This window comes from Salvia hispanica, chromosome 1 (assembly GCF_023119035.1).
Source record: "Salvia hispanica cultivar TCC Black 2014 chromosome 1, UniMelb_Shisp_WGS_1.0, whole genome shotgun sequence".
Classification (NCBI taxonomy): domain Eukaryota; kingdom Viridiplantae; phylum Streptophyta; class Magnoliopsida; order Lamiales; family Lamiaceae; genus Salvia; species Salvia hispanica.
In genome coordinates, this window is record NC_062965.1 from 8,914,728 (window position 1) to 8,940,065 (window position 25,338).

At 35.3% G+C, this 25,338-nt stretch overlaps 5 protein-coding genes across 5 annotated transcripts; 2 read left to right on the forward strand and 3 right to left on the reverse strand.

Moving 5' to 3' along the window:
• Positions 1-5,749: 5,749 nt before the first annotated feature.
• On the reverse strand, positions 5,750-7,094 carry LOC125190595. Its single transcript, XM_048087966.1, has 4 exons — positions 7,015-7,094; positions 6,605-6,744; positions 6,150-6,375; positions 5,750-6,064 (listed from the first exon to the last, which is right to left on the reverse strand). The coding sequence occupies exons 1-4, from the start codon at positions 7,079-7,081 to the stop codon at positions 5,943-5,945; spliced, it is 555 nt and encodes a 184-aa protein (XP_047943923.1). The 5' UTR covers positions 7,082-7,094; the 3' UTR covers positions 5,750-5,942.
• Positions 7,095-8,437: 1,343 nt separating this feature from the next.
• Positions 8,438-11,491, reverse strand: LOC125217201 (acetate--CoA ligase CCL3). The gene is made up of 2 exons (XM_048118999.1): positions 11,134-11,491; positions 8,438-10,026 (listed from the first exon to the last, which is right to left on the reverse strand). The coding sequence occupies exons 1-2, from the start codon at positions 11,461-11,463 to the stop codon at positions 8,539-8,541; spliced, it is 1,818 nt and encodes a 605-aa protein (XP_047974956.1). The 5' UTR covers positions 11,464-11,491; the 3' UTR covers positions 8,438-8,538.
• A 2,230-nt stretch (positions 11,492-13,721) lies between these two features.
• LOC125207560 (outer envelope pore protein 16-2, chloroplastic) lies at positions 13,722-15,566 on the forward strand. The gene is made up of 7 exons (XM_048106955.1): positions 13,722-13,910; positions 13,984-14,035; positions 14,112-14,183; positions 14,966-14,994; positions 15,064-15,097; positions 15,182-15,249; positions 15,330-15,566. The coding sequence occupies exons 1-7, from the start codon at positions 13,782-13,784 to the stop codon at positions 15,471-15,473; spliced, it is 528 nt and encodes a 175-aa protein (XP_047962912.1). The 5' UTR covers positions 13,722-13,781; the 3' UTR covers positions 15,474-15,566.
• A 3,881-nt stretch (positions 15,567-19,447) lies between these two features.
• Positions 19,448-21,410, forward strand: LOC125201890 (DNA-directed RNA polymerases II, IV and V subunit 9A). Its single transcript, XM_048100181.1, has 4 exons — positions 19,448-19,595; positions 19,746-19,821; positions 20,476-20,634; positions 21,178-21,410. Exons 1-4 carry the CDS (start codon positions 19,567-19,569, stop codon positions 21,256-21,258), a joined length of 345 nt encoding a protein of 114 aa, XP_047956138.1. The 5' UTR covers positions 19,448-19,566; the 3' UTR covers positions 21,259-21,410.
• A 2,202-nt stretch (positions 21,411-23,612) lies between these two features.
• LOC125201681 (probable bifunctional TENA-E protein) lies at positions 23,613-24,787 on the reverse strand. Its single transcript, XM_048099896.1, has 3 exons — positions 24,570-24,787; positions 24,209-24,426; positions 23,613-24,030 (listed from the first exon to the last, which is right to left on the reverse strand). Exons 1-3 carry the CDS (start codon positions 24,690-24,692, stop codon positions 23,715-23,717), a joined length of 657 nt encoding a protein of 218 aa, XP_047955853.1. The 5' UTR covers positions 24,693-24,787; the 3' UTR covers positions 23,613-23,714.
• Between the last annotated feature and the right edge of the window lie 551 nt (positions 24,788-25,338).

Consider the following 25,338-nt stretch of genomic DNA (forward strand, 5'->3'; position numbering starts at 1 on the left):
TATCACATTTATCTTGTCTTAATAGAATAATACAATACTTAGTATTGAAACAATTTTAAATACCACCTTATCAGAAGTATTGATACATATGATTAATTTAAATATCACCGCCTAATACAAACAAATATCTCCTTCAAGTTGGGGTGGATAAGTACAGTATACTTTACCGAAACCACCATACCGTATATCTTACCGTACATCCGGTATGCGAGAAAATCATACTTTTACCTTATTAAAATTTTCGATATACCGAACATCAGTATACCAAATTTTCGGTAAAGGAAATATCCATACTGGTACCGTACCTCATTTTCGGTATATCGTATTTTTGCGGTATACCTGACTTTCAACATCAATAAAAATAGAATATTTGAGTTTCTATAATATTATTTATATTTTATAATTTAAAAAATATATTAAATATATTTTATTCAGAATTATATTTTTATTTCACAATAGATTTTATAATTTAAAAATATATAAAATATATTTTATATATAATTTTATTTATATTTCACGGTAAATACCTTAATTTAACGGTATATACCGAATTTCGGTATGTCGCGGTATACCACGGTATATGAATATTCATATCGTTACCTTACCGAAAGATATCATACCTTATCGAATATCACGGTATATCAAAAATTTGATACCGATAAGGACGATGTTTCGGTATTATTTTCGAGCCCTACCATCAAGGCTTCGACTATAGATAATTTATCCCTAGTAGCAACAGGAATGGATGTATCATCTTTCCAAGAAGATGAATATAATTTTGCCCGGAAAATATACCCAAACTGTATTTTGTAACAATTGAATACTATTATTTATTTTTATTTTATTTTAATACTATTTTGTATTGTAATAACAATTTTAACAAAAAGAATAAAAGAAATATCAAATGATATAAAAACTTGGGCCCAATCATTTTTACCAATGAAATTACAAAGTACTACTATAATTAAAAATATTTAGCGGGTGATAATTTGTTAAACAAATTAATCATATTAAACCAATAACACATTCCCAGTATCTATAAACATACAATATGACACTAATCGATGTACAAAATATGAACAAATAAAAATTTATTTAATACAATATAAAAAGTGAATATTTACTGTGAATAATCCAAACATAATTTGGATTGCATTACTGTATAAATTGCAACCTCATCGGATATTATGTGAGGAAAATTTAGGGCTGGTAATTTTTTACACGACACGATAATACGATACGAACCGGCACAAAATTAATGGGTTTGGGTCAGAGCTTATTGGGTTCGTGTCCTTATTGGGTCGACCCATTACGAACACGAAAATTTCGTGTCGGGTTCGTGTTATCCGTTAACAATGCATGTTCGTGTCGTGTTCGTGTTATCCGTTAACAAATAATATTTTAATATTATTAATTCTTATTATTTTCATTTTTTAATACTTATTAAATGACTCTTACAATCTCATTTTTAATACGTGTTGTTATCATGTCGTGTTGACCCGAAGTGGTTCGTGTCGTTAATGAGTTCGTGTCGTGTTCGTTCATGTCCGTGTCTGAGGGTAGCGGGTCGTGTTCGTGTTCATGTTTGAGATTTTCTTAACGGGTCGTGTTCGTGTTTGTTGTTATCGTGTTCGACACGCACGATTTGCCAGCCCTAGGAAAATTCGTAAATCCGTATATGGAATGGATGACAATAAAAATTTGTGTAACACACTCATCAATGACAACTATTATGGTGGTGTTTGATTTTCTAAATAAAATAATACTAAGATATAATACATAATTGAGTTGTGAGATTATTTTAGTCATAGAAGGTTAGTTATGACTATTTATCCTTTGATTATCCATTTAAGATTGAGTTATGAGATTAAATCTAATGAACCAAATGATAGGGTTTGGTGCCCCTTGCACAGCGGAAGACTTGTACAAAACAAATAAATCAGACGTGGGATCTATTTGACCGATTATGCGATTAATCAATTCACATGTTAAACAGATAATTGCATGCTAGAACGCAAATAATTCATGCTCAAAGAAAGTAAATCCTAAAACATGAATTCTACGGTTTAGAGTTACCGATTTGATTCTCCAAAGAATCGTCGATTGCTCGCGCCTTCTCCACGTGATGATCTTCAATACTAGACCACGGATCTTCTCTCTGGTTCCCGAACTGTATCTCGATATCAGGGTGGGCTGATCTTATCAAAATACTAGGACTCGAATAAAGAAGACAGAAATTCCTCACGGAGGAGGAGCTGAAATTCTCACGGAGGAGAAAATCAAATAAAAATTTCGTCCTCCTTTTGAGAAAAGGAACGAAAATTATATTATGAGAATAATAATGAATGATTTCTGTCTCCTTTATTCTCCTATTTATATTAAGTTCCTTTTGGGCCCAGACATGGATCTATGGAAGGTTTTGGATATGGGCTCCCCCAATTAGCTTTTTACTAATTAAATTGAACCCACAATTTAATACAAGCTTATATTGGAATATTACGAGCAGCCACTACAGAAGTAATATTGAACTCTCCCCATCCAAATCCGAAATTACAAGTAATCCGGGTTTCAACTTTTATTATTTATTTCCCGCGCTTAAGATATAAATGTCCATTAATTAATTAATGTCTGCTATGGACTTAATTAATTAATATCTTATTAATTCCAAGAGTGGACTTAGCAAGAAACATTTATTTATTATTCATAGAGTAATAAAACTCCAACTGGCCAGTTTTCCGAATAATAAAACCTTGTTCAAGTTCCTCTTGAGGACATTATCAAACGAGACTCAACTCGTGCACGATTCAACATAATAGCAATCCTAGCACCGCTAGATATTAATCACCACTACCCAATATATCAGGATTATTGGGTTGCGAAAAACCCGCACCATTTGATAAGTCAAAGTAGTGCATAATCAATACCGTATGCTCAATGCTAACATATGTAGATTAATAAATAGTATTTTATCAAGACCTAGTCTTTCAGTAGATAGCTTAAAGACACGTCTTGCTGTTAGATCCGTTCGGTGCTATACCACACCAATGTCATCTTATTTCGGTAAGGCTTAGAAATATGCGGACTGACATTGCAACCTTTCACGATAGGTAGCCAAAGCCTATCTAGGTTATGAAATTCTTCTTTTTCTTTTGCAAAGCATTGCATAGATCTGACCGTGTTACCTTAAAGTGGACGACGCCCACAACCGGTCTACTAAGCAAAAGACTTAGACTTTGTTTACTTCTTATGCATTTAAATGTTTGTAAAACATCTTATAAATGCACAAGCAAACACAATGTAATAATAATAGTGATTCTATTCGTGCGAGACTGCTCGAATAATACTGAATCGGGTTAAAAGTGGATTGTAGAGTTTTACGTATACAAGCAAGATTCTATTCGCGCGAAACTTGCTCGAAACATGCTTTTCAGTATACCAAACCTAATACCAAACACACTGTATATTTAATCACGGATACTGTAACAGCCCGCCTTTCTGGGGTACAATAAATGCGACGACTGCTACCAAAACGGACTTGAAAGAATTTAACATAGGCTAGGTTTCATTTAAAGAGTTTTGACCAAAATATTTAAAGGAACTATCAGAGCAATATGTCAACGGTTTAACCTAGAAGCTGTAATAAGTAAAAGAAAGGTACCATAAATTACGACCAAAAATCTCAAGAGTTTAACATAATTTCCAAGAAAACCACAAGAAGTCTAAAGCTTCTATTTTTAGGCAATTATTTGGTCTGTTTTGAGCATCAAAGTTGCACTACAAGTCTATTATTTGCATATTTTATCTATTTTGGTATTTTAATGTGTTTTGTGATAAATGTGCAAATTAGAGCCTTAAAAGATAGCAAAAAGTCGAAGATGGAAATCTGGAGTAATCTAGCCAGCCAGCGGTCCGCTGCCTCTTAGCTAGCAACCGCCGATCCTATAGCGGTCAATTTCGGTAAAATAGAGCTGAAAAGAAGAACACGCCCATCGACCGCTGGGAAGTGCGCAGCGACCGCTCTCCGAGATCTAGTAGCTACGGATTAATTTGCAGTGACCGCTGAAACAAGTGCAACGACCGCTGATCGAGAGACTGATGCACTTTTAATTAGCACTAAATAAACGTGCAAGTATACAAAGTATATATAGTATAGCTAATGGTCAGTACCGGATATTGAACACAAGGACAACGATCACAAATTATCTACCTTTTACTAGGTTTCTTCTACTATTTGGAGAAACAAAAGATTTGGAAATATCGAAAATAAAAATTGTAAACATGAAAGCAAATAACGATTGCAGATAAATCGGAGAGATTAAACATATTAGAAAGGAAGTTCTAGGGATGTGCCTTCACAGTTAATGTTTTTTTATATATAAACTCCTATATGAAGGAGGAAACTACAAATAAACTCCTATAGAAAGGAGGAAATTACAATTGATGTCAAGAGGGCTCGAATTCGACACCTCATACAATAATGTCAAAGTTCCTTGCCGATAAGACAAAGGCTCTGAACACCCTAACAGAGTTTATACTTTACTAGAACGAGTCACAAATATATTATCCATGCGGCACAAAGTGGATTACGGACACTAAGGGCGTCAATCATATATTAATAACTCCTAAGAGCTCCTAAGAATGCTAATGTTCTCGCTCTCAATTAACAGTGCCGTTTTAAGAGAAGCTAATTGTAGCGTTAACTAAACTCTTCTAACTCGCTAGCCTCTTCTCACGATTATGTTGAAAATCAATAGATCATCACATGATGTGTCACTCAAATGTGAAGCAATTATCTAACACTTGGAATAGAAGCGAAATAATAAAAAAAATGCATATTAAATAAATAGGAAATGTATAACCAAAGTTGTTACTAACACATCCCTAGAATTTTATGAGTTTAGTCCTCCATCTATGTATAAACTACTTCCGATAGCCCTCCATCTATGTGGGATCGATCTTTACTCCTCTATACTAACTAGTAGAAGTGGGTTATGATTTTGAGAACGCTTGGATTGCATGTCCAACGACACGAGGCTAGATCTAGAGATTCACCTCGACAAACGCAGAGAGTCTACTTGATTAGACTGGGCTTTATCTCATATATTTATGAATACACGCGCAATAAGAGCGTCTTTCAATGTGCTTGCAAGATGTTCTTCCTATTGATTATCACTAATAATATACTTTTTTATGGAGTATTTTGTGTGAACATAGCTTCCCTTAAGAGTTGGCCTACAAACTTAGTTTTCACTCACTAAATTCTAGAGAACTAAGTTTTCCACTCTTTGAATAAGTTTTCCACTCTTTTAAAAAATTAATTGAAATGTCATTAGATTGATCGGCTAAATAAGATCTTTGTTTGTTGCAATTGGTTGACATCAATTAATGAAAATGACCCTGATTAAACCCCTAGCGAGAGCCAGCTTGAGGTTCAAAAGCCTAATTTCTTTGATTGAAATTTTGATTGAAATTTTGATGCCTACATGATAAATACCTTTGAAAGTTTTCTTTGGTCCTATAGTCACTAAAACTAAGGTGCTATCACATTATTTGATAGTTGTTGTGAGTTGCAGGAAAAAAGTCATAAGCTTGAATCATAAGGTGGTGTCATATATACGCTTGAGATACAAAATGAACTTTTTCTTAAGAACAAAGGCAGCCTTTCAAAGGGAAAATGCGAAAATGAAAAAATAATTGAGCTAAAGAAGAATAAAAAACAAATACATTTGCTTAAAAGATGAAACTGGCTTGAATTTCGTTATTAAAAAATCTTTAAGTTTGGGGTGAGCTGTGGAAAGTATACCGATAAGCGAGATGTGAAGAATGACCCCTTTTAAAATACAATAACATATCACACGTCATTTGAAAAAAAAAATCATTTTAACATTTTCAAATATAGTAGTATAATTTTCGACACACAACAACGTATATATAATAATTAGCTAGAATAATACACGCCATCCCAATATCATTAGCAATGCAGCATAGATGACGATATAGCTAGACATTAACTTGCTTGAAAAATCTTCATCAAATCTTATGTGCTCAGCCACGTCGAAATCACCTATCAGAAAAAAAAAAAATTAATTACGATTGACGAAATCAAAATACTAACAAAAAAGGTTTAGTTAGGAAGATGATATATAGACCTCGTTTGGGGCCATAACCGCAAGCGGCGTTGATCGTTTCTCGCACATCATTAAGCGTAGCCTTGTTATGAAATCGAAAATGCTGGAAGATTTGTTGAATGCATTCGAGTACGAGGTTAGTCTCCTCCCGACAAGGCCCTTGGCAGTATTGGTCGGCGCATTCGCGTGGCACCTTCAACTCTCCCTTCTCACTCAATCTATATTCTTCATCGCACATACTATAGATCTGTCAAATGCCACGCCACACATGTTTCAGGGCTCGTAGGGTTAGGGTTATCATTAAAGTAATGCTCCATCCTTCTACAATATTAAGTCTTGACTCGACGCAAAAGTAGATAGAAAAAGTTAATGAAATGTGATTCTGCTTTTACTTTATTTAAAGTAAATGAGTTATTGGAATTGGGATACAATGAAGAAAGTGAAATAGTAAATATTTAAAAGAGAGGAGGACTTGCATTTCTTTCGTTAAAACATTCAAGGGCACTGATGAAAATGGAATCTTGGTCTTCTCCTTCACCTTCTTCAGCTCCTGCTTCTGCCACAAACTCGTCTGCTATGACTTCTGCGGCACCTAGATCACCACTGTGCGCCCGCCCTGTCCAAATAGATACTATATGAATTAATATTGGACAAATTAAGATATACTCTCGTTATCTCCTAAAAATAGAGATTTTTGAAATAATAATGCGAAATTGATAAAGTACAAAAGAAAAAAAAGTAAATTAATATCGTTAGTAAAGAGTGAGAAATATATTATTAATAGCGTAATAGTGCTTGGTGAAAAAGATTTTAAAATGAAAAGTAGAGTAATTTAGTGGATATACTAAATGATAAAATAGGATTATAGACGTATGAAATTTCATACGTAAGCCACAAGCGAAGAGGCAAATTGCAGCACAAACGAGGAGAATTGATTTCCTAATGAGTGCCATTGCTAGAGTTGGATATAATTATTTATCAAGATATGATTCGGACACAGCTATATATATAATATAAATACTGTACATGTTTCTATATTTAATAGGCATAATTTTATTATAATAATTAAATTATCCGCAAGTCTAAACTAACATTCCAAAAAGCAAGTGACAAATTTAAAGCAAACTTGCATTTCTTCTTCCACGTCAAAAAAATTGCTATCTTGCATTGGAAGAGTGTAGAATATGTTGCAAAATTTTATCTTTTGGCAAAAGGGTGAAAGTCATTGCTAATAGTTGTAAAATTATATCATCATTAGTTGGGCTACTGCCTCTCCATTTTATTACAAACTGCTATTGTGATGTGAGATGAAAATCAAACCTACCATATATAAAACCTTCACTACAAGTTAGGCATACGCTGGAAAAGATTTCATGTAATTTTTTGTAATTAATTAAATTTTATATAAATCAGATCCAATTACATGTTTTCCTGTTTCCGTTAACTATTGATGACATTTTTATTCCTTGAGGTTTAAAAATTAAGTATAAATTAAAGCATTCAATGCAAGAAATAAAATCTTTCCCTTTTATTTTGCACAGAGACTATATAATCTCAGGCAGACAGGAAACGAAGCTAGTTCTCAATTGATTTGTATTGTGTTATATATTAATCCTAGCAAATTATTTTAGCTCGTATTTTTTTTCATTCTGAAGTAGGCATATATGCATACTTACACGTTGATGAATATTGATACCTGTCCAATTGTCAATGAGTATGTCATATGTAGTTTTTTGAGGTGCTAAGTACATATATTTGGATGATAATGAATGATGATGTAAGTTTAGAATTATTTAATCCATCAAATAATTACTAGCAGACTAAATTGAATTCTTGTACTCCTCTATTTACTAATTTTGAAGAGATCAAGCTACGCTGTTGATAATATTTACAAAAAGTAGCCCTAGCTAGGGTACTTACGACTAATAATTTCAGCTAAACAATAAATAATGGGAACCTCAATAAGTAGAAAAATGCCTTTCCGAAGGAAGTTGCTGATGTGGTTTTCCAAGATTAGAAGAAATTAAAATAACACTTCCTTCATCCCTTAAATAGATATTTTAGAGACGGTATAGAATTAGATTTTAACTAAAAATTGGTAAGTATCCGAGAGATAGAAGTAAAGAATGCTTGAAGCATGGTTAATTAGTGGAAAATTAGTGGAAAATGAGATTCAATTTATATAAGAGAACAACTTACCAAAAATTAAAGATTGACTAATTTTGTGAAACGGGCCAAAATAGGAGGGAGTAAGTTTCCCATTATTCCCGTTTTAATTTTTGTGATCGCTTTTTAATGAAAGTGCTGAATAATAAAGGAAATACTATGAAATTTTTCAGAAAAAAAATTATTATCATAAACCATGGCTGACATTGCACACACACACACACAAGTGATAGCCTTACTCTATTCATAACTTGCTCTTTTTCACAGCTCCCAACTCCTTGGCCTTAGCCCTCAGCACATGTTTCTGTATCTTCCCTGTCGCAGTCTTCGGCAGTTCCCCGAACACCACCGATTTCGGGACCCAGTACGCCGGCATATTCGACCGGCTGAACTTCTCTATATCCTCAGCCAGTCTCTCCTGATCGGAACCGTCAACGCCAGGCTTCAATGCCACAAACGCGCACGGGGACTCCCCCCACTGCTCGTCTGCCCGGGCCACCACTGAGACTTCAAGAATCGCTTCGTGCTGGTACAGGACATTCTCCACCTCAACAGAGCTGATGTTTTCACCTCCAGATATGATTATATCCTTCGACCTGTCCTTGATTTCGATGTAGTTATCCGGATGCTTCACAGCAAGATCACCCGAATGATACCACCCGTTGGCAAACGCCTCCTCGTTCGCCTTCGGGTTCTTCAGATATCCCTTCATCACCACATTGCCCCTGAAAACGACTTCTCCTACCGTCTTCCCATCAGCAGGGACCGGCTGCGTTGTTTGCGTGTTGATCATGTCCAACGCCTCAAGGCCTACGTATCGGACCCCTTGCCTCGAGTTCATACGAGCTTGAGCTTCGGGAGGCAGAGAGTCCCACTCGGGCTTCCACGCACATATAGTGGAGGGGCCGTAGGTCTCCGAGAGGCCATAAGTGTGTGTGACTCTAAAGCCTCTTTGCTGCATTGCGGATAGAACAGAAGTGGGCGGAGCTGCACCGGCTGTCATCACCTTGACTACACGAGGCAGGGGAAGAACCGAGTCCTCTTTCGAGGCGTTAATAATTGCATTGAGAACAACAGGGGCAGCACAAAAATGAGTGACACCAAGATTGGCTATAGCAGCGTATACCGCCTTTGGAGTGACCTCTCGGAGGCAAACGCTGGTAGTGCAGATTGCCGCAAGGGTCCACGGGAAACACCAACCATTGCAATGGAACATAGGCAGAGTCCATAAGTAGACAGCTTCCTCACCAATGCCCCAAACAATACTGTTACTTAAGGCCATGAGATACGCCCCACGATGATGCAACACGACTCCCTTAGGGCTGGATGTCGTGCCAGAGGTATAACTAAGAGCGATGCTATGCCACTCATCTTGAGGCGGTCTCCAAGCAAAATCAGGGTCGCCAGCGTCTAGAAAAGTTTCGTATTCAATTGCACCTCTTTGCATTGCGTGTTCGAGAGATTCTCTGTCACAGCTTGTATCAGCAATGACAATCAAAGTTGGGGGCTTGAATTTGTCCTTGCTTTTATCAGCCACAATTTTCAAAGCTTCCTCAACCAAAGAAAAGAACTCTTGATCTACCATTATTATATCAGAGTGTGAATGTCCCAACAGAAACGCAATAGCGTGTGCGTTTAGACGGATATTTATAGTATTCAGCACTGCTCCGGACATAGGAACTCCAAAATGAGCTTCGAACATGGCCGGAATATTTGGAGCAACCACGGCAACCTGAGCCATATTATCGAAACATGTCATAAACACTTAATCCTCTTTAATGAACATTCATTAACAAGTCCATTTTACACCTAATCCATTGACCAAACTTTATTTCAAGGTATGAGTAGCATAAAGACCATTAATCACAAAGTCATTTTAGTTGTTCATCAATTATACAAAAAGCTAGAAGCCAAACACTAATTGAATCGAATGGAGTATGAGCTATCAGCACAATTGACCATTCATCCTTCCAAATCCAAAAAGAAAGGTGCATATTATAAATCAAAATGGTGAAAGCTATATGCTTTTTGCAATAAATCTTGCTCGAGTACTAATCAAAGCTGCAGAATATAGCTATTCAAATCCAAAGCTAAACATATTCAATCTCAGCAAAAAGAAATAGAAAACATTCAAATCTAATCATACAACACATCACAAATAACATACTCCCTCCGTTTCACAAGAATATAGCACTCTTTCCTTTTTAGTTTGTCCCACAAGAATATGCACTTTCTAACTTTGGAAACTATTTTCTGAGTTGGGCCTCATTCTCCACTAAGTTAATTACTAGTATTTCTTTCTAATTCTCTGTTACTTTATCAATTGTGCATTAGATCCCGTGTTCGACCAAAAGTGTATATTTTTGTGGGACGGAGAAAGTATCATCTAAAACCCAAACTCTGAATTCATATATATTGAAACACAATAACTTGTTCTTATACAAACAAGAATAATTCTTCAAATCCATCTACTTTACCACTATGAGGTTCCCCTACCGTTGATAGTTGTATTCTTTTCGGATTGGTCTATTGTAGCTGAGTCGTTTCTTTTTCTTTTTTTCAAAAAGCAACATATTTCTTCTTACATAGTTTATTCTTTCTTATTTTATTCTTCTTTCCATCTCTTTATTTTTTTTCCTTTTCTACTTTATTCTCCGTTTACTTAACTAATTTTCAATACAATTTCTTAATTCTCGTGCGGTAAATAAACAGCTCTACTACAGAGGGAGCAATTAAATGTTTAAAATGATTCCTCACAATTGATTCCAAATTTTCAAAATAAATCAAGGAACAACACATAAAGCACGATCCAGCGAGCAATTAAATGAGGTAGACTGACCGTGCTACCGAAAGTGACGGAGCGGCTGAGGAGGGCGGAGGCGAGGCGGCGGCAGCGGTGGTACGTTTGGGCCCAAGTGAAGGTGACGGAGGTGTGGATCAAAGAATTACGTGTTGGGTGAAGGAGCGCGGCTCGCTCGAGGAAGCCGAGGGGCGTGAGGGCCGAGAAATTGGCTGGATTCTTGGGCAGATCATCGATGTCTCTGTGTGGATCACCCATGAAGACGCCGCTGTGTGAGCTCTGGAGGTGTGTTAGTGTGTGTATATTACGCTTGCATACAGACTGGATCTTGTTCATTGCCGCTTCTACATGTAAACGTGTCACTTTCATTTCGCTGATGATGTACTAATGCCGTTCAATATTGGATTTCTACATTCTAAACTAAACAAATTTTCTCATTTTATTTTCTGCTCTTGTTAAATGATGGTCGCGAATGAAGCTGACTAGGCTAGTTGGTGCATGGTGCTCCGGATGCATGGGATTGTTAGTTATAACTGATTTTGGGGCATGACGACAGCTGGTATAAATGCTCGACTTTTCAGCACACACAACACACAAAACAAGGAGCTAGAAGAAGAGCCTTATACACTTTAGAGAAACGATCTTGAGATTAGATTATTTAGCTTGATTGATTTCTTTTCTTGTTCCATATTTTGTGATTCCAGATTCGGTGTGATCAATAAAAGTAGCTCGATCCTGTTTTCCTAGTAAGTCGAACCATGTAAATCATTATGTCATCTTCTTCATTTTCTATCCAAGTTTCTTGTTTGTTCTGTCATCGCCGAACACCAAGAAGTGGTACTCCCTCCGTCCCAAGGTATTAGACCAACTTTCCTTTTTGGGATGTCCCAACATATTAGACTCATTTCCTTTTTTAGCAAAAAACATCTATCTTATTTTATTCTCCACCTACTTTTTTCTCTCTTCTCTCCCCTACTTTTTCCCTCTCTCATACTTTACTCTCTCCACTTTAACTATTTAAATATCACTTACTTAAATCATGTGCCCAAAAGAAGTGAGTCTAATACTCCGGGACGGAGGGAGTATTAGTTTTATACTCCCTCCTATCCATAGAAATAGAGCTATTAAGGTTGGCACGAGTTTTAATACGTAATTAGTAAAATAAGAGAAAAAGAGAAAATGTAGTTAAAATTGTGTAGTGGATTGTGGAATCCATAAATGATAAAGTAAAAGAGAAGGAGAAAAAATATGTCATAAATGGATATGGACTATTTCTATGAGACGGACAAAAAAGAAAATATCGTCTATTTCTATAGGACAGAGGGGGTACTAATAAAATGTAAGTGAGAATAAAGTAGTGGAATGTGGAGTCCATTACCAAAAGTAGTACTCCCTCTGTCTATTGAAGATAAACCATTTTCCTTTTTAGTTTGTCCCAACCAAGATGACTCATTACTAAAAATGAAAACACCTTTCTCTCTAGTTTATTCTCTCTCTCTTACTTTACTCTCTCCACTTACACACAAAATAAAGTTGCATAAATTCTCGTGTCACCCAAGTAAAGGGTCATCTTCCTTAGGACGGAAGGAGTAAAATGTAAGTGTAACAAGTATTGCGAATCAAAAAAAAAACTAATGACATTTAACGGCAGACAAATTAAGTACTTTCACTGTCCCACAAAAGATGTCACATTTTCCTTTTTAGTTTGCCCACAAAAGATGTCACATTTCCTCTTTTGGAAAAAATTCCTTCTCACATCAATTATAAAATTATATTTTCTCTCATCACTTAACATATAAAATAACATCTCCTAAAATCTCGTGCTATTTTCCAAGTGTGACATCTTCTCTGGAACGGAGGGAGTATTATTACTTATATCACAAATTAATTGAACATAACTTGAGTTTTATTTCAACAAGTGTCATACTTGTGCAAGACTATAATCTCTCTCCTACTAACTCACTTTATTCATATTTTATTTTAACATTTGTGTCAAGTTAATTGAGAACAGATCTTGGACGGAGGGAGTAATAACATTCTTGTTATTTTCACCATAACTCTCTTTTATATATACATATTGATTTTATTAAAATCACATAATGACATTTTTGTTATTTTCATCAAAACTCCCTTTTCATATACCTCCGCCCATAAAAATTGTTTTTTTTCTCCTTTTAAGTTCGTCTCATAAAAATAGTCATGTTTTATTTTTCGGTAAATTATTTTCTTTTATGAGGTGAATTCCATTCATCATTAACAATATTCTAATCATTTTTTTTCTATACCACTTATTTAAGATTGCGCATTAAAATTTTGGTCATTCTTAAAATTTTTATTTTTATAGGCCCGATAGAGTAAAATATCAAATATTTTAAAAATTAGCAAGTGAAAAGCTAAATTTAAAATTGAGTTTGTTGTTATAATTTCAGAAATAGAATAAGAATGCATGGGTTAAACAGACATAGATAAGAATAAGTAATGGTAGTAAAGTGAATGGCCGCCACGTTAGCACCTAGAATGAGAAAAATCGCCACGCAGTTCGCACCTCATCTGACGCGTTTACCATTCAGAGTGACATGTGTCCCTCTTCTACCTAATTTAATTAATTACCGATTCCCAGGCTGAGTTTATCAAGAGCCAAGGAAGGAAATTGGTTTGATTTGTTTTGAGTAAAGAAGAGAAAAAGAATGTCGGGAAGCAATTTGGAGACGAGATCTTTGATTGATGAGCTGAGAAGCTTCGACAGCGGCGGTTTCTTCGATCTCGGCCACCCTCTCCTTAACCGCATGGCTGAAAGCTTCGTCAGAGCTGCTGGGGTACTTTTCTTAATTTCTTGAGTTTTATTTCTCGAGTTTTATTTGATTTGTGTGTGTGATTGATCGTGGGCAGATTGGAGCGATTCAAGCAGTAGCGCGGGAAGCATATTTTACAGCAGTGGAAAGTGGGTTGATGATTTTGATTCTGTTTTCAATTGGGAAGCGTTTTGTATGATTTGGTGTTTTTATTTCGAAAATCAGGTGGCGGTGGAGATGCGAGCGGGAGCATCCCTCCAGAGACGGGGAAGCATCATAGGTTCCCGAATCTTAGAGGTATATATAGAAATGAAATGTGTCAACCATAGTGGGACGACAAAAAGAGAGTAGTACTCCCTCCCTTCGTCTACACTCGGTATAGATTTTAAGAAATTATTTGTTTTTTTTTAATAAAAGTGAAGGAAAAAATTAGTGAAATGTGAGTCTCATTTTAAGTATTAATTTTATTATGGATTGTGAGTGGAAAAAAGTTGATGGAATGGGAGGTCTAACAATCCTCCATAAGTGAAAAAGTAAATAATTCTTTAAATTGTGGATAACCTAAAATGAGAAATTATTTGATTTTTTTTAATAAAAGTGAAAGGAAAAAATTAGTGAAATGTGAGTCTCATTTTAAGTATTAATTTTATTATGGATTGTGAGTGGAAAAAAGTTGATGGAATGGGAGGTCTAACAATCCTCCATAAGTGAAAAAGTAAATAATTCTTTAAATTGTGGATAACCTAAAATGATACTACCCCCGTCCACTAAAATTTGTTTCATTTTTTCATTCCGTCCGTTCTTTAAAATTTGTCCCATTTCATTTTAACAATTTTTGGTAGTGAACCTCATATTCCATCAACTCATTCAATACTCACATTTTATTATGAAACTAATATATAAAAGTAGGACCCATAATCCACTAATTTTTTCAACTCACTTTCCATTAAAACCCATGCCGAAAGTGGGACAAATTTTGGTGGATGGAGGTAGTAAATGATTTTTTAAATAGTGGACAGAAGGAGTATAATTTTCCATTTACCAGTATATGCATCTAATATCTATATATATATGGGCAGGTGCGGGTGGAAACTCTGTTGAAGCATTGGTAAGTAAGGCCTAATTAAATTGGTGATCAATAAGTGGTAGGTTATGATGTTTGCATTTGGAAATGCAGGTTATGAGTACTGGAAAGGAATCGGTACAATGGGGTAATTTAATTGAGCTTGATCTATTATTCTATACTCTCAATTAGATTATTACCCAATAATTCACATTATTTTGTTTGATCACAGGTTTAGCAGCAGGAGCCTACTCAGGTCTTACTTATGGGTTGAAAGAGGCTAGAGGAGTTCATGATTGGGTAATTAATTAATCTCAATCTCACAGTCGCAGCAATAAACGGTGTTTAGTTTGATGGGAATGAGTTTAATTATGTTGCAGAAAAACAGTGCCCTCGCGGGAGCAATCACCGGTGCGGCTTTGGCCATGACATGCGAGGATCACTCCCACGAGCAGGTCGTGCAGTATGCTATAACCGGAGCTGCCATATCGGCCGCAGCCAATATTCTCACCGGCATATTCTAGTTTATTTAACACTTTAAGACTAATCTCAATAATAGATAGCTTCAGTATTGTATGGATCATCGACTTTATATCATGATGATTATCTGTTGCTAATGTGTCTCTTGCAAATTATCAGCAATAACGAGAACCACTGTTAATAAAACTAAAAACTGCCATTCATTTAAAGATCGCTTTTTCACCAAAGCTTAAACGAGTCTTAAGATAGAAAATTCAGTTTTTTTTTATGCTACCTGGAGACACTCGACAACATTCAAGCGCAAGCTTAGATTAGCCTAGCATGTTGTTGACTCCCTTCCTTAAGAGGTAGCTCATTTGTCCAGAGATTTGATATTTTGCATAGAATGATAACTATGTACTACATACAATAATGTAACTACATATACCATTCTGTTGTAACTTAGAACACTAAATTCCCTGAATATTAGGCCTGCTTAAAATATGTATCCCACTTTTCTTCTGTAATAGAGCCAATCCTAAAATTCACCCTATAATTCGCTTTAACATATTTCTCCCTTCTTTCTTTATTTTTTGTGTTATTAAATAAACAAAAATAGTAAAATAATAAAAATTTAAAAACACTAAATAAAACATATGAATGATATTAAATACCAAAAAAATGAATCATAAGAAACAAACCAAAAAAAGGTATAAACAAGCTTAACGGGTACTAGCCTGAATTTCTTCGACCATATTCTTTCGGAAATGACTATAAGCGTGTTCTTCGACCATATTCTTTTGGAAATGACTATAAGCGTGTTCCTTTTTTGTAGTATGTACACGAAGAACCTCATGGAATTGGGGCGGTATTGATTTTGGGGCTCCTAGGCTACACCAATGCTAGGTCAAGCAACCTCCTCGTCCCAATCGGTGATTCATTCATCACCTTCATCCTGATCCTCGACTATTATGTTGTGCGTGGTGATGCAATGAATCCCCGAATTTTAATGAAAATATAAATAATTTATAAAATAAAAATATAAGTAATAGAAATAATCGTTAAAATTTGCAGAGGAGAAGTCCACGAAAAATTTGTTTCGAGTATATATTAAGAAAATCTTAATCTAATTATTTCAATTATGCTTATAATCATTAATTATTAATTTTATAAAAAATTTATTGCCATTTTAAAATTATGTATATAATATTTTTTAGTAATTTGTATTAGTAAATTTTTTAGTATTATAATTTAGTATTTAAATTAATTTTAATATTTAAAATCTTGGTAATTTTTAAAACATATGAAAATAAAGTTGTTAGAAATCACTAGGAATAATTTTTTGATACAGACTTAACAAAGAGAACTCAACCCAAAAGACTAGCTTGTTAGGAGAGAGAGTCCATTTAGTCGATATATCTCACACCAGTTGTTCTGACAATCGATGTGGGAATTGAGTCCTTAAGATTCGACCTTCCTTTAAGGGCCAACGTCTTCGTTGGTCACGACGGATTCTTTGTGCCACCACTCCGAGTTCTCGTTGGTCACCGCCAAGTCAGTATCACCTATGCCATTTCCTACTCCATCTCCTACTACATACACACAATCATGAGTGATGGACCCCACCATCACTTATCATGTTTGTGTGTGTAGTAGGAGATGGAGTAGGAAATGACATAGGTGATCTCAAGTGGTCACGGCAGATTCTTTGCACAGCCACGTCTACGTGGGTCATCACTCCGAGTCGGTCCCAAGCGTACTCGTTGGTCATGGCGAGTTCGTTGCCCGGTCACCACTCCAAGCCCTTTGGGCTCTCAATGAAAACACTAATTGTTACAGACTAAACAAGAGAACTCAGCCCAAAAGACTAGCATGTTAGGAGAAAGAGCTCATTTAGTCTATATACACTACACCAGCTGTTGTCACAACCGATGTGAGAATTGAGTCCGTAGCATTTTCCTAGCCAACTTTATTTTCCCGTAAACAAACTTGACAAAAGTGAAACTGGAGGTCTCATGTTCTTCTATCTCATTTCCTTCCATTTTGTGAAATAGTAGACGTTCTTACTTATTGTTTCTGGCACTGTTCTATTTGTATGTGTTTCATTCGTCTGTGAAAAATATGGACTATTTCCTTTTTAGTTCATCTCACAAAAGTATGAACTTTCTAATTTTGAAAACTTCGTTCCTCTAATGAGGTGAGATCCATTCTCCATTAACAATACTTTAAAAACTTTTTTTCTCTTTTTCTCTCTCTTACTTTTTTAATCATTCATTAAATCTCGTGCCAAATCAATGTTCATACTCTTTGGGGACGGAGTGAGTGTGTTTTATATCATGAAACCCACAGCCATCCCAAAACGCACGAACAAGTGTTATGATAAATTTTCTACAAGTTTGGAGTAAAATTGATTTCATAAAAAAATCATTACAAGACATTTATATTTGTTTTCAATCATTTTTTTTAATATCGAATATAAATATTTGTGATTTTATAAAATATACCATTCATCCCAAATTATTGTGCCGTGCATATTTCAATTTCAACTGTCCCAAGTCACTTGAGTCATTTTCTTTCATGTCTAAAATAATATAATCTCATTTATTTTATTCTCTTTTCTATTTTATTTTATCTTATATCTCCTACTTTATTCTCTCTTTTATGGATTACTATTATTCTTTTTAATCCACTAAACATAACTTTTTTAATTCATGTGTTGTAAAATAACGTGGGACGGAGGAGTACTCCTTAATAATCACTTATTCGGTCATTACTTGTTATTAGTTTCATTTTTAATTCGTCTGTCAATACTTATCACCCCTATAGTTGAGTCATTTTTCCATTTTGGACATTCCATCATAGTAGAGTCATTTTCCTATTTAGCAAAAAATTAACACATTTTCCCTCTCTTACTTTATTCCAACTTACTTTATTCTTTCTACTTTTCTCTATTTCCTACTTTATTATCTATTCACTTAATATATTTAATATCTCTTTCTTAATCTTCGTGCTGAAAAGAATGACTCTACACCGCTGAACGGACGGAGCATAAAACTAGTAATCCAACCATCTTATAAAAATATGTGTAATTTCCATTTTCGTCCGTCGCATAACAATATGAGTATTTCCATTTTTTGAAAGTTGTCCCCAACTCATTACTCATATACATTAATTTATTTACAACTTATAAAAATATGACCCACTATTAGAACTCATTAAACACTAATAATAATGTGATCTCATTATTTATTAACACTACTTTAGTTATCCTTTTTTCTTCACTTTCTTATTTTATCAATTGTGCATTTATTTCCATATCATTTTAAACGCGCATATTTATTGGATGAAGGTAGTATATAAAATTATGACTACAAATCTATTTAATATACTCCCTCCGTCCTATTACAAGTTATCAACTTTTCATTTTTTGTTGTCCCACCACAAGTGATCAATTTCCTTTTTCAACAAAAGACAAATCTTTAACTCTCTCTTATTTTATTCTTTCTTTCTTACTTTATTTCCTTCTCCTCACTTTATTCTCTCTTCACCTCTCTTACTTTTTCCTCTCTCATACTTTATTCTCCCCACTTTAACTCAATATAGTATGTCATTTTCTTAAATTTCGTGCCCAAAAGAAATCCATTACTTAGTGGTGGGACGGAGGGGTTACTTCCTCCGACCCAACTTAATTGTCACTCTTTTCCATTTTGATCCCTCCCAATTTAACTGTCACACTTCATTTTTACCGTAAATGGTAAGTAGGTTTTCACTAACTCACTTCATTCACATTTTATTATAAAAAAGTGAATCTTACATTCCACTAACTTTTTTAATTAGCTTTTCTTTATGTTTTTTATAATTCGTGCCCACTCTAAGAGTGACAATTAAATTGTGACGGAAGGAGTATAATTTACTTATTTTTTTAAGAAAAAATTATTATAGCACATGTATTTCTTAAAATTCGGGTTGGGTTAATTTGTTACGAATAATGACAGACGGACTTTTTGTAATAGATGCTACATAGGCCCATAAACCGGTCCAGATCTCACTCCCTATTTTCTCAGAAGCCTAAGCAGAAGCAGCAGAGATTCCAGCTTCAAGCACAAGCACAAACGCAAACGAAAACGAGAAAATTTCAATAATTTCCCAACTTTAACCATGAGTACCATGAAATTTTGCCGTGAATGGTTCGCATTTTTGATATCTTTGCTTCTTGCGGTTGCATTTTTTCTTCTTCTTTCTGGGGAATGAATTTCAAGTGATTTTTGTTTTTATTTCAGTTTCGGTGTTTTAGTTTCAAGTGACTAATCTAGTGTGTTTTATTGCTGTTTATGCAGTAACAACATATTGTACCCGAAGGAAGACAAAGAGCAGAAGATTCTACTTTATGCTTGCCGAAATTGTGATCACCAGGTGTGATTTCTTCCGCCATTTTCCGATTTTTTTTTCGCTAATGCGGTTTATTTTGTGCTTCGGGAACTTTCAATTGCATAGGATGGATGATTAGGGTTTTAATGTAGCGTGATTAGGGTTTTATGAGTTTTGGTCAATGTTGATAATCTATGGAATATTTTGACTAATTACCTGAGTTTGTATTGGAGAAGGATTTACTTCGTCGAACGGTTCTGTTTATGCGGAATGAATTATGTTTGTGTGCAGATGAGTGTGTAATTCTTCAGGTATAGACCTTGAGAGTAAACCTTTGCAAAATGTTAGTTGTTTTAATGGATGATTCGTTCCTTTGGGTACAAGAAGGGAACATGTATGCCTTCTTCATGGGTTGTTATGCTTCTCGACACATTCAGTTTAGAGGATAGAGGGTGGGTTTTGCAATGTCCCCTGTTCTGTTCTCAAAGACAGTCTCAAATGTGGTTTTTGCTACTCTTGTTTGAAATCTCTCACTAATGTAATGAATTGTTTATTTGGTTTTGAAGGATGTTGTTGCTATTTATCTTTAACTTTTGGTTTACCAATTTATGTAATGTTGTGGTGTTGCTTATATCAATTTTTTTGATGAAGTTATTGAATGTTGATGATGTCCTGATGATGAACTCCGGATTTGTGTAGGAGGTTGCTGATAACAATTGTGTGTATAGAAATGAGATACATCATTCTGTTGGAGAGCGCACCCAAGTCCTGCAAGATGTTGCTGCAGATCCAACACTTCCACGAACAAAATCAGTTCGTTGCGCTAACTGTGGTCATGGAGAAGCTGTTTTCTTCCAGGTATCATTCGTAGTTTGAGATGTTCAAGTAAATATTTGCTTCATTTCGATAGTGCTGAACAGCTGTTTCTCCTAGTGTGTCAGATGAGCTGTTTTTACCTTTTATTTATGTTTTTGTCAATTGGACGCAATTGAGTGTTTACCTTTAGGAAAAGAGATGAAAGAATAGCAATTTTGTTTCTTTCGTGCATTTGAGAGTTTACGCCTTGTTTATCATTCTGCTGAAGTTCTTTGCTCATAGATCAGGCATGTCTCATGCTTTCTTGACTGTGTTATGACATTTATTGTTATTTATGAGGATATTTTGCCAATTGGTCCTTCCTGGTTTAAAATCCACAAAGCTCTATCCAAATTCCAAATTACATAAAGTATTATGTTATTTATTCTACAGTAGTATTTTCATTAAAGCTCTTAGCATCCATTCTCAACACTTAAGCCTGCTTGTGACGTTTAAATATGTTGAGTTTAGGTTGCATCTAATTCGAGGTATGTCAATTGGTTTGATAGTCATTCCTCCAATCAATATTCCACTTTTGTGGTGCAGGCAACTGCCAGAGGAGAAGAAGGAATGACGTTATTCTTCGTTTGCTGCAACCCCAACTGTGGCAATCGCTGGAGAGATTAAATTGCATATTGTGCTGCAGAATGCACATTGTAGACTGGTAATCGCTGATTTTTAACTCAATATCTTCATTTGTATGGACTCGTTAACTGCAAGGAACATCAAACCGATGAACGCCAGGCTCGGTTTTTGTTATATTCCCTTATTTTCTTGAAGATTTCTGGAGAACTTTACTAGTGCCAAGTTTGACGTCTGAGTAGGAGGCCTATGACTTAGAGGAGTAACATTTCTCTCAAGTTGGAAAAAATGTGCCAGTTATTTCTCTAAAGTTGGCCTTGCACATGCTATTCTATCTATGAAAAGCATCGCAACTGTAGCAATTTCTACCAAAATCAAGTGTTGTTATTTCAAAGTGCAGTAAATCTATTTTAGTAAACTAAATCTAATTTTACAAAAGTTTCCATAAATTACGTTTAATGTACACATCCAACAAAGCAACAATTAAATGCTTTTGCATTATGAGTAAGAGAGTGCACATTAGCAGCCCCTATATGCGGAGTGATGGCTGCTGTTGCAAGCATTTGAGCCGGGGGCACAAGCCTCACCCACGGCTCAATGGTTGCATCAGCAATCAGAGCGCAAGTGTAATATTAGCACGCGCTACCTGTATGGCTAGGTGAATTGGAGCTAGTTTCAAATTTTTTTATTTAAAATAGAAAATTTTGATATAAATAATAGTATAAAGTATCACACCACACTCAAAATTAAATACTTTTACAGAAATAGATTTTTTTAATAGAAAATAAAAAATATTTTTTTGTTAATTTTAAACTAAGGTTATCGTATTTATAACTCGGCTTATATCCCTTTTTCTATCATGCATTTTTGATCGTGGGATAACTTAAAAATGACATTATATTATAATATCAATTAATGCGTCTACATTTCTGCTTATACGAAAATCAACTTGTAGCCTAGCGGTAGAAGAGGTATTTTCAATTTTGCATAATTTTGAAACTCAATTTCTGCAGTATAAATTTAATTCGGATAAAAATTTAATAATTCTAATCGTATATTTTTTATTCAAATGATTTTCGTAGTTTTAAAGTAATTGCAAAATGAAATACCAGAATTTATAAAAATAAAAGAAATTTGAAGAGAAGACTATAAGGTTCAATCTCTGACTTCCACCTTGAGGGCAAGGTAGTTTTAAACGGTGGGAGAGTTGATAGGGATCTAGGCTTTTACTTTATTCCGGAAGGTAGCTAATAATCTCTGCGTATAATTATTAAGCTTATTTATGTTTTATTATTTAGTTATTATGATTTGATTTACTTTCCATAGTGTTAGGATTTAATTTGCTTTCCTAGTTTATAGGGGGTCTTTTTGTACCACATATAGACTCATTTTGCCATTTTGGTATTTTTCATAGTAATTGAGTCATTTCATTTTTAATAAAAGTCAACACATTTTTCCACACATACTTTACTCTCTCTTACTTTGATCTCTATTCATCTCTCTACCTTTTTCATTTTCCACTTTATTCTCTCTTTACTTAACTCACTTAACACAATTTTTCTTAATCTTCGTGCTGAAAAGAAACGCCTTCATTACTATGGAACGGAGGGAGTATTTATCTTCTCTCAATCACAGTTTCTCCCTTTTAGAGAAAACAGATTTCTCTCCCAATCTCTCTCTGTTCACGCCAATTCATCTCTATTTGTGCTCTACCAATAGATAAACTCTATCACAATGCTGCTTCTTCACGCCAATTAATCTCTATTTGTGCTCTACCAATAGATAAACTCTATCACAATGCTGCTTCAACTCAAGAAATTCCTCGAAACCAATTCGATGAGGCTGAACATCTCTTTGTAGCAATCAAGAAGTTGTTCGATTTGGACACAACGTTCAAACGTAGGCCAGCTTACATAAACCCTCAGAGTTATGCTGGGAAATATGTGCCTGCAATTGAATATTGAAAATAGATTGAATTTGGCTCATGTTGCTACTAGAAATGGTTTGACATACAATTTGGAAGCAGAAGGCTCTTTTGGAGGGATGGTTATGTGAGAAAAGGGCGTTGGGGGAACTCTATATGATTTCACAAGGCTGATTCCTTACTAGGATGATCTGGTGGCTGAATTTTGAACAATGTGGAGGCGAAGAGGGCGAATGCAGTGGCAGACGCATACTGCTGTGGTGGGATTTGAACTTAGATTCCCAGTATGAAATTCAATTTGCAAACCATCTGCGCTACGTGATGGATTGTTAACTGTAGTATGAACATAATATATGTAGCTGTATCGAAAATAGCTGGGGGTTCCAAGGATCCCCCACACAGCAACATAGGTCCGTCTCTTTTCGAGTATGTATTGAAAGAAGATGGGATAAAGAGTGTCATGAGGGGTATATGGTGAAAAACACAAACACCAGAGTGTTGCTATATCATGGACACTGTTAGTAAACTCAAAACAATTAGCATTTATTTGTGCAAATTAAGATACAAGCTTCACCTTTTATGATCCTAAAACACTCATGTTCCAGAATTCAACTTCAAGCTCTAGCACCCTTACGAAGAGAGCCTCAGCTTTCTCTACTACTTGGTCAGACGCCTTCTCCAGCTGACGGTTGGCTATGCCTTGGAGGGCGCGGCAGTACTGACCAAAGCCGTCGTTGCCCCACCTCTCACAGGTCTCTTTGAGCTCATCACGAGTTTTGCACCCATCTTCCAAGCAGTGTGCAAAGCTCTCTTGGTAAACAGCCTCAATAGCCCAAAATGCTGTTACGGCCTGTGTATAATCCACCTGTGCACTCATCAAGCTTTCCAGGAAACTGCAACCACAAATCATTTTAACCAAATGATTTTAAATAATTAAATTAAAGAAAGAGTAAAGTAAGAGATAAAATTATTATGTCTCTCCACTTTAACTATTTATTACTATCATTTTTTCAAAAGTAGTGCAGAAAAAGAAATGACTCTATTACAATTATATGCGATATGATGCAGTACCTGCAGTAGACGAGGTTAGCCTGTTGAGGGACGATACTGTCGAGGGAAACCCCCCACTTTGAAGCTTCCCTTTTGAACCATGAAACCTCATCATTCAAAGTAGCTATGCCACTCAAGATTATGTCTACATTTGCCTCATCATCACCTTCTTTCCAAGCTTTCACTAATAAACTAGCAATAAACGGGACGAATGCTCTCACAAATATGTAATCCTGACCCTGCATTCAATCAACCTCATCTTCTATTTGAATTCAAGATTTCAGCAAACAGATCAATTTCAATAACTCTTACTCCTAGTATTTTATTTAAGACAAATTAGATCAAATGAATTCGTAATTAAATAAATATCCAATTGAATTACCAGCCAACGCTTGAAGGAAGACAAAGGAAGGGAGGCGTCGCGGATTGAGAGGATGAAAGGATGTTGAGTTGCTCGCAGGTACATCGGACGATGCTTCCGAAGCCACGTCTCTGTTATCTCCATTTTCTTCTTTGATGCTTAGCTTTAGTTCATGAGAGGAGAGAGAGTTTATCTTTTTGAAGGAAGTGTGTTGCTCAACTAGAATTAGCAATAGGGCTACATTTCCGAACCTAGTTTTGCCCCATTTTGAATTTTTTTTAATGATATTAATACTATCTTTTTATTAATACATTTCACCAATTTTCCGTTTCAATCTCTTAAATTCGCTTAATGAACAATAGTATAGAACATCCCTACCCATGCTCTTGTTAAAGAGCATGTATATATGGATCCGGATCCATATTTATTCATTTTTAATTTTATGCTCTTCCGCAAGAGCACAACGCACACAGGGCGATTGGGCATCACCGCGCAATGGAACGCTGCCACATCACCTATTATAGTTTTATATACTAGAAATCACCTTTCGAGAGGTTGAAAACTGTAACACGGTCAGTTCTGGACCAACATCGTATTTTGGTCATATGTTTTGTATACGAGTCAAGGCGATAGACGAGATTTGAGAGAGAGAATGCTTTGAGAAGTGTGTTTTACTCTGCGCCTCGGTACCTGAAGGCACTTGTTAGGATGGACCAGCTGTGATATCCTAACTTTCGCTTCCGATGTGGAGATGTCGACTAATTTTGTTAGTATGTTAGTCTATTTTGTT

What these genes read in the sequence shown, in the direction of transcription:
- LOC125217201 (XM_048118999.1), bottom strand. Translation starts at nt 11,463, where the DNA reads ATGAAAGTGACACGTTTACATGTAGAAGCGGCAATGAACAAGATCCAG. An exon ending in CCGTCACTTTCGGTAGCACG is followed by an intron (nt 10,027 to 11,133) that starts GTCAGTCTACCT and finishes AATATGGCTCAG; the next exon opens with GTTGCCGTGGTTGCTCCAAA.
- LOC125190595 (XM_048087966.1), bottom strand. Translation starts at nt 7,081, where the DNA reads ATGGCACTCATTAGGAAATCAATTCTCCTCGTTTGTGCTGCAATTTGC. An exon ending in CCTCTTCGCTTGTGGCTTAC is followed by an intron (nt 6,745 to 7,014) that starts GTATGAAATTTC and finishes CTATTTGGACAG; the next exon opens with GGCGGGCGCACAGTGGTGAT. An exon ending in AATGTTTTAACGAAAGAAAT is followed by an intron (nt 6,376 to 6,604) that starts GCAAGTCCTCCT and finishes GGCATTTGACAG; the next exon opens with ATCTATAGTATGTGCGATGA.
- LOC125201890 (XM_048100181.1), top strand. Translation starts at nt 19,567, where the DNA reads ATGAGTACCATGAAATTTTGCCGTGAATG. An exon ending in ATGAAATTTTGCCGTGAATG is followed by an intron (nt 19,596 to 19,745) that starts GTTCGCATTTTT and finishes CTGTTTATGCAG; the next exon opens with TAACAACATATTGTACCCGA. An exon ending in GCCGAAATTGTGATCACCAG is followed by an intron (nt 19,822 to 20,475) that starts GTGTGATTTCTT and finishes GGATTTGTGTAG; the next exon opens with GAGGTTGCTGATAACAATTG.
- LOC125201681 (XM_048099896.1), bottom strand. Translation starts at nt 24,692, where the DNA reads ATGGAGATAACAGAGACGTGGCTTCGGAAGCATCGTCCGATGTACCTG. An exon ending in CTTCCTTCAAGCGTTGGCTG is followed by an intron (nt 24,427 to 24,569) that starts GTAATTCAATTG and finishes GATTGAATGCAG; the next exon opens with GGTCAGGATTACATATTTGT. An exon ending in GCTAACCTCGTCTACTGCAG is followed by an intron (nt 24,031 to 24,208) that starts GTACTGCATCAT and finishes TTGTGGTTGCAG; the next exon opens with TTTCCTGGAAAGCTTGATGA.
- LOC125207560 (XM_048106955.1), top strand. Translation starts at nt 13,782, where the DNA reads ATGTCGGGAAGCAATTTGGAGACGAGATCTTTGATTGATGAGCTGAGA. An exon ending in TAGGTTCCCGAATCTTAGAG is followed by an intron (nt 14,184 to 14,965) that starts GTATATATAGAA and finishes ATATATGGGCAG; the next exon opens with GTGCGGGTGGAAACTCTGTT. An exon ending in GAAACTCTGTTGAAGCATTG is followed by an intron (nt 14,995 to 15,063) that starts GTAAGTAAGGCC and finishes TTGGAAATGCAG; the next exon opens with GTTATGAGTACTGGAAAGGA.